The 8050-nt window shown below is 59.1% G+C and overlaps 1 protein-coding gene across 1 annotated transcript in view; it reads right to left on the bottom strand.

Annotated features, from left to right (window-relative positions):
- The window catches only part of PLEKHA6 (pleckstrin homology domain containing A6), a 64589-nt gene that overhangs the window by 12217 nt on the left and 44322 nt on the right, over nt 1-8050 (bottom strand). Inside the window, exons 8-15 of the mRNA XM_031065108.1 lie at nt 7244-7336; nt 6542-6595; nt 3070-3138; nt 2712-2792; nt 2065-2214; nt 1699-1794; nt 1039-1150; nt 789-928 (exon numbers count right to left, since the gene is read on the bottom strand). Coding sequence (XP_030920968.1) covers nt 789-928; nt 1039-1150; nt 1699-1794; nt 2065-2214; nt 2712-2792; nt 3070-3138; nt 6542-6595; nt 7244-7336 — 795 coding nt within the window. The remainder of the gene's footprint in view (nt 1-788; nt 929-1038; nt 1151-1698; nt 1795-2064; nt 2215-2711; nt 2793-3069; nt 3139-6541; nt 6596-7243; nt 7337-8050) is intronic.

Raw genomic sequence — 8050 nt, 5'->3', positions numbered from 1 at the left:
GCTGCTTGTTCCCTGTCACAGACGTGTTTTATGGAAAATCCTTTCTTTAGGATTTTTTCCTCCTGAGAAGCTGAGAGGCCTCAGGAACAAAATGTAAACAGTGGTTATCTGCTGCTGTGGAATGTAACAGGTGGATCTGTGATTGGTCTCATGGGGTTGTTTCTAATTAATGGCCAATCACATCCCAGCTGGCTCGGACAGAGAGTCCGACCCACAAGCCTTTGTTATCATTCCTTCTTTTTCTATTCTTAGCTAGCCTTCTGATGAAATCCTTTCTTCTATTCTTTTACTATAGTTTTAATATAATATATATCATAAAATAATAAATCAAGCCTTCTGAAGCATGGAGTCAGTTCCTTGTCTCTTCCCTCATCCTCAGACCCCTGTGAGCACGGTCACAGCCCCCAAGGCCAGGCAGAGCTTGGGGCTGTCCGAGTGAAGGGTCCTTGGCAGCTCTGGGGGGCACTGGTGTCACCTCTGTGCAGCCAGGCGGGGCTGGGGAGACCCCAGATTGTGCCCCAAATGAACGAGCTGTGCGTGAAGGTGGCACCAGCCCTGGGTGAGGGCGCTCAGAGCGGCTCTGGTGGCACCAGGAGCTGAGCAGCCCCCGTCCCTCCGGACACACAGCCCTGCAAGGACCACGGACCCCAAAGTCACCAGGTGACACCAGGACCCATCCGTGCCACCAAAACGGTGTCCCCAGGCAGAGCCACAAGGGGAGCAAGCTCCGTGCCCAGCAGCCTGCCATCCCCCCCGGTGACAAAGAGGGGACACTCAGGGTCACTGACCTCGCCAGGGCCGGGCTTGGTGGGCGATCCCTGGGAGCCGGAGATGAGGGAGAAGGGGCTCAGGGGGCTGGTGAGGCTGGCAGAGCTCAGGGGGCTGGCAGGGCTGTTGGAGCTGTACGTGCCCGAGGGGCCCAGCGCCACTGCGGAGGAACGAGATAATTAAAGATAATTATAAGGTAATAATTAAGGTTTTCACCCCACTGAGCAGGAGCCCATTGGGGACATCCCCTGCGGGGCCAGCCCCCCTCACCTCTGTGCTTGGCCGTGTCGGTGCCTCGGGAGGGGTTGTTCTTCCTCAGCCCCTCCATCACGTCCTGGATCCGCCAGATCTCCCGCTGGATCTGCCGGTTGAGCATCTCGTTCTGGACGGGGGAGAGGCAGAGCTCAGAGGGGTCCTGGGGCACCGGTGACAACCCCAAACCGGGCAGAGCCCGGCCCCAGCCCCAGCCACAGGAGCTGAGCAGGGCTGAACTGCCACATCCAGGATTGTGTCCTGCTGGAAGCCTGGGATCTGCTCCCCAGAACCCACCGGGGCTGGGGCAGCTGTGGGGACTCTGGGCTGCCCCCCTCGATGGCACCCAGGTGGCCACAGTGGCCAAAGCTGGACGTGAGGGCTGGGCATGGAGAATCCACGGGTGGGGGGACAGGGGGATTTCATCTCCATGGAGACCTCAGGGGTGACAGGGGACATGGGCATCCAGGGACAGGGGACACACACCTGGATGTCCAGGTTCAGGGGTGGCAGGGGACACACAGACCTGGATGTCCAGGTTAAAGGTGACAGGGGATACACACACCTGGATGTCCAGGTTCAGGGGTGGCACAGGGACACACACACCTGGATGTCCAGGTTAAAGGTGACAGGTGACCCTCCCACCTGGGTGTCCATGTTCAGGGGTGACCCTCTCACCTGGATGTCCAGGTTGAGCTGCTCCCAGAGGTCATCGTGCAGGGTGGACACCTCGCTCTCCAGGCTCTCGTACTCGGCCGTGCTGTTTGCCAGGGCCTGAGGGGACAGTGGGGGGGATCAGGGGGGTCTTTGCCACCCAGCACAGCCCCTCAAGCTGGGGAGGGGGTGGCAGCAGAGGGGACAAGCTCTGAGGTGCCCAAGAGTGACAGAGACAGAGCCAGGAGCTGAGGTGGCACCTGGAGGGTGCCAAATTCGCTTTGTCCCCAGTGAGGGGCTTTGTCCTCAGGCAGCCAAGGGAATTCCCTGCTCGTTTCCCAGCCAGGAAGGGACAAAAGGGACAAAAGTGACCTGAATCCCGCCCGTTACCGTGCTGGCCTGGGACAGCTCCACCCGGATGTTGATGAGCTGGTTCTGCAGCGATTCCTTCTTGTGCAGCAGCTTCTCCGGGTAGGCAGGCTGGCTCCCGAACATCTCCAGCTCCTGGTGGGTCCCCATCAGGGCACTCTCCAGGCTCTCCTGTGGGGACACACGGAGCCACGAGGTCCTGGCTGCTCAGTAACACGCCAGGAGTCTCCCCCAGCTCAGAAATGTCCCCAAACTGTGGCTGCCACATCCCTGGAAGAGTCCAAAGCCAGGTTGGAGAACCTGGGATAGAGGTCCAGGGGTGGAACGAGAGGTTTTTAATGTCCCTTCAAGCCAGGGGTGGCAGGGGACATGCTCATCTGGTTCAGGGGTGACAGGGGACACTCTGACCTGGATCAGGGGTGACAGGTGACATACACACCTGGATGTCCAGGTTAAAGATGACAGGGGACACACTCACACCTGGATGTCCAGGTTCAGGGGTGGCAGGGGACACACACACACCTGGATGTCCAGGTTAAAGGTGACAGGGGACACTCACACCTGGACGTCCAGGTTCAACCCAAACCCTCCCATGGTGACATCCCTTCCTCACCACGCAGGTGCCACCACCAGGTCCCCACGTGGCCACCTGAGGTGCCACCAGGTACCTTCTCAGCGCGGAGCTGCTGCACCAGCCTCTCCTGCTCCCGCAGCACCTTGTTCTGCTCGCAGAGCTTCCCCAGCAGCTTCTGTGGCAGGGAAGAAAAGAAAGGGGGCAGAGGATGAGGATCCCACTGGGATGCAGCCAGGACTGATGGGATTTATGGGATTTATGGGATTTATGGGATTTATGGCCTTGGGGGGGTTTCCAAACTCCTGCTGTCATTGCAGGGACTTTTGGGGTGACGTGGGACAAACTGGGAGATGGGGATAGACTGAAACTCAGGAAGATTTATCCCTGAGGGGCACAAAGTGACCGGCCTGCGGGGACAGGGGACACAGAGAGGGCACAGGACCGGCTCTTACATCGGTGTCCTGCTCGCTGATCTTGTAGGGCTGCAGGGTGTCCCTGTAGGGCTCCGGGAACGGCGTCACCTGCAAGCAGAGCACGGGCTGAGTGCGACTCTCCGTGGGATGCCCAGGGAAGGGGAGGCAGCTCCCGGCCCCCTCTGCCCTCCCTGCGAGCCGGGAAAAGGAGGCAATGGATGCTCCCCATCAATCGCTAGTCGCTGGGATGAAGCCACAACCTGTCCCTGCCCATTCCCAGCGGGAACGATGCAGGGAAAAGCTCCGCGCAAGGAGTTTTGAGGAGCTGCCTCGTGAATCATTAACCAGCACCATTCCAGCGGCGGGGAAAACAAAGGCAGCGAGATTGAGCTGTAATTCCACCTCGGCAGAGTGGGAGCACCGATAAAGCAGCAGCAGGGCCTGTTTACCCCCGCCCGGCTCCTCCGTGAGTCATTTTCCTTTCCTGGAAATCTCAATTACTAATGGGACCTTCGGCAATTAACTGCCTCGAGGAGCCGGAGATGAAAGGCAGCAGATAGGCAGGAGGGGATGGTTATTGCTAGAAAGCGGAGAGGGCGCTTTGGAGCCATTGAAAGCTCCGGGATGATGCAAATGGATCCGGATCTGGGAAATGCCCGCGGGGCTGGAGGCAGAGCCGGCCGGATCGGGATGATCGGCCTCCGGGCAGGGAGCCCGGCCAGCCGGGGGAGCATCCCGAGAGCTCCGGATTCACCCTCCAGCACATCCCTGCTGGCAGCAGATGCAAACAGGCGCCGTTTTTGCTGGAAAATCCCATCCAGGAAGCGCCTAGGGCAGCACAACCCGGGGTGGGTGGCACCGAGGGGGGCTCAAGCCGTGTGACATTACAGGGATGTCCCAGCGCTGGGGACAGAAGGAGCCTCCGGTAGGGGAGAAAGGCCGTTCATTGTCCCTATTTCAGGAATTATTCCGCTGGTTTGAGAGCTGCATTCCTGTCACCCCACGACTTCTCCGTGAGAAACAAGGACGAGCCAAGCCCTGCGTGTCCGGGGGTGGCTCTGTCCGAGAGTCCCTGGGGCTGGCTCTGTCCCCCAGGGTCCTTGGGGCACCTCCGTCCCCAAGAGTCCCCCAGACAGCTCTGTCCGAGAATCCTGGGGGCATCTCCATCCCCAAGGGTCCCCGGGGCATCTCCGTCCCCACGGGTCCCCGAGGGCAGCTCCGTGCCCACCTCGCGCTGCCTGCACGAGGATTTGCCGGCTTGGAATGGCTCATGGATGGATTAGCAAAGCCTGGGATGGAGCAGCGCCTCCCCCGAGAGCAGCGAGAGCGGGATGTGCCGGATGCCGCGGCTGCTGCGTGAGTGGCGATGGCAGGAGGTGACCCCGGGTGGCAGGAGGTGACCCCGGGTGGCCGCCAGGCACGAGCCATGCGGGGCCCGGTGGCCGGAGCCTTACTTGCATGTAGAGCTGGGCCCTAGGGGAGGAGGTCTCCACCATCCTGTTCACCATAGTGATGAGGGTCTCGCTCTCGCTCATCTGCGGCACACAGGGAAGGAAAGGGCACAGGTCAGCGGGGACACGCGCCTGTGCCAGCGGTCACCGGTCCAGGAGCCCTCAGGATGCAAAATGCCACCTCCAGAGATGGCCCAGGGGCTCCAGCTGTGGTCTCGCCCTCCTGTTGCTCCTTTTAGCGCGCTTTTTTGGGGGAAAACACGGATAAAACAGAGCCAGCTCGGAGCAGATGGCACAGATGGATACGAGCTTGGACACGGACGGCAGCGGCGTGGCCCGGCACACAGACGGACACACGGACAGGTCCTGGCACTCCCCCATGGCTTCATGTTCAATCAGGGCTGGCACAGCCCTGCTGGGTGCTGGGGAGGTGACTGACAGCTGGGGTTGGGGACAGCAGCGTCCCCGTTTCCAGGTGGCGCCGGGAATGGCACATCCCTGCTGCCGGGCACGGTCTGTGCCACTCCACGGGGACAGGACTGTCCCCAAGCAGCGCTGCACGGCTCCCTACGTGCCAGGTGACAAAGCCACTCAAGTCACCAGCACGGGAGCTCACGCCAGAGCCCCCAGCTCTGAGCAGGACATTCCAGGGAAGCCCTGGGACAGCCAAAATCCCAAAGGTGACAACACTTTGTCACCAAAGCGGCACCCAAACCCTGCTGGCAGGGGAGCCGTGGGCGAGGAAGGAGAGAGCAAAGAGAGCAGGAGGATGTTTGAAAAGAGGCCCCTGGCAGCGTCACTCCGAATTAACCTCTCCAGAGGCCGCTGCGAGAGGAGGAGGAGGAGATGCCAAACCTTTTTAGGGAGCGTTTTAAAGAGCCTTGGAGAGGCTGCGGCGCTGCCGGCGGCTGCGAGGGAGCTTTTATTGCAGCGGGAGCTCCTGGCCCCGCTCCAAGGCGGACACAGATCCCGGCCATGGGGAGATTTGCAGCCAAACGGGATCGTGCCACCCTGGCTGCAGCTCCTGTGCCCGGCTGAGGCTTCAGACGCTGCCTGGATGCATCACTGGGGGCTCTCCTGGATGGATCCCCCTCCCCACACTCCTGGCATGGAGTCAGTGCAGATTTCCTCCAAAAATCGCTGGCAGAATCAGGGTTTTCCTCCAAAAACACCATAAAGAATCATGGTTTTCCTTACAGGGTTTTCCCTCAAAGAAACCCGGGCAAAATCAGGGTTTTTCTCCAAAAACACCATACAAAATCATGGTTTTCCTTACAGGGTTTTCCTCAATAAATCTCTGGCAAAATCAGGGTTTTCCTCCAAAAACCACTGGCAAAATCAAGGTTTCCTCCAGAAACCACAGGCAAAACCAGAGTTTTCCTCCAAAAACTACCATTACTGACAAATCCAGGATTTTCCTCCAAAAACTACCATTACTGACAAATCCAGGATTTTCCTCCAAAACCTCTGGCAAAATCACAGTTTTCCTCCAAGGTTCTGCTCCAAAAACTCCATTCAAAATCAATTTTTTTTCCTCCATGGTTTTCCTCCAAAAACCCCATTCAAAATCAGGGTTTTCCTCCAAAAACCTCTCCAGAACCACCTGAGCACTGCTGGCTTTTGGTGCCCACCTTCACCAAACCTTTTACCCCTTAGGGGCCACCACATCACCACGGCCACGGTCCCCACAGGTCACCTGCCACCCGTGGCACAGGGGACACCAGCACCAACCTGGGGGCTTCCAGAGCTGCTGCACCCCCTGAGCTCCAGGACAGCGCCCAGAAATGCTGGAATGTGCCCCAAAACTGCCCACAAAATACCACACAGAGGCACTGCCAGAGGTTGGGGGAGCGAATTTTCTGCCGAGCAATGAGCGGCCCTACGGATGCAGAGGATGGAAGAAGCCAAACTAGAAAACAAAAAGAGACAACTGGTGCTGCTGGGATGCTGCTGGGATGCCAGTGAGGATGGATGGCTGCAGGGGACAGGGACACAGGGCACACGGGAGGGGACGGGGAGCAGCCGGGGGGGGCGGGGGGCGGGCAGCCAGCTCCGCCTACCTGCTGGTCCAAATATTCTAGGTTTCTTTGCAACTGAAGGTCTAAAAGTTCATCCTACCAGGAGCCAGCAGGCAAGAAACGAGCAGCAAAACACATAAAAGAAGAAGCAAAGCGGTTAGGGGGGAGCCTATGGAATGGCCCCCAGGCCAGGAATGCTGCCGGGAATGCTGCCGGGAATGTGCCCTGCAGACCCTCGGGCAGCGGATTTCTTATTTATCTTTTTATTTCTAGGGAGACCCTGCCTCCGGCTGCAGGGATGGATGGGCGGCATGGGTGGGCTGTGGTGAAGTTCAGGCTTCTCCCTCCTCGAGCGGTCCCGTCCCAGGGTTTTGGGATCTGTGGGGACCTCCCGGTGTCACCCCCCAGCTCCGGGAGGGGACGCGAGGCAGGAGAACAAAGCAGCTGTGGCCAGATGTGAGGAAGCAGAGCGGGAGAGGTTTTGGGGAGTGCTGGACACAGCCAGGCACCACCCTGGGGGTCCCAGTGTGTCCCACTGCTACAGAGGGACCTTCCCACGTGGATTCCTTTGGGAATGGCCGGGAGGGAGCGGAGACGCCAATGAAAGGCCCAGCTCTGCCCCTGGAGTGTGCTGGTTCCTCCTTGGCCACCTGAGTGAGGACCCCCCCAAAATGCCCCATGTCCCCAGGGTGGGGTCAGTGCCCCCCGTCACAGGGTCACCCCCAGGGGACAGCAGGTACGTACCATTTTGTCGTGGATGGTGGGGGATGCCGGGAAGTGGTACGGGTACACCCCAGCCGGGACGGGCCGCCTGTCACCCAGGTAATCGTACTGTGGAGAGAGGGGAGCCCAAAATCAGGGACACGGAACACAAGGAGAAAGCACAGGACAGGGCAGGAGAGGGACAGGGACAGCGCTCCCTGCTTGGGAGCACATCTTGGGCTCCCAAAACTTTTCCTCCAAAAACTACTGTCAAATCCGGGATTTTCCCCCAAAACCCCGGGGCAAAATCAGGGTTTTCCTCCAAGGTTTTCCTCCAAAAACCACTGGCAAAATCAGGGGTTTCCTCTAAAAACTCCACATCATTTCCTCTAAAAACACCACATCCCATTGATCCCATCCAATGGATCCCATCCCATCCCATGGATCCCATCCCATTCTATTGATCCCATCCCATCCCATGGACCCCATCCCATCCCATCCCATCCCGTCCCGTCCCGTCCCATCCCATCCCATCCCATCCATCAGGGCCCTGTGGAGCACACGGAATGCTCCTCAGGGAATGCTCCTCAGGGAATGTTCCCAGGGAATGTTCCCAGGGAATGCTCCCAGGAGCTGCAGAGGGCCAGGGGTGGCAGCAGGGGCTGACACAAACCAGGCGTCCTTTGTGCGTGACAGTCACAGGCAACGGGCACAGTCCAACAGCTGCACACAAAATGCAGGCATTCTGCTCCAAATTCCAACAGCTGTGCCCAAAACCCATCCAATCTGCTCCGAAATCCAGACAGCCTGCTCCAAAATCCAGCCAGCCTGCCCCAAAATCAAGCCAGC

Source organism: Geospiza fortis, unplaced genomic scaffold (genome assembly GCF_000277835.1).
Source record: "Geospiza fortis unplaced genomic scaffold, GeoFor_1.0 scaffold71, whole genome shotgun sequence".
NCBI classification, from domain to species: Eukaryota; Metazoa; Chordata; class Aves; order Passeriformes; family Thraupidae; genus Geospiza; species Geospiza fortis.
This window is presented reverse-complemented; position numbering and strand designations above follow the sequence as displayed.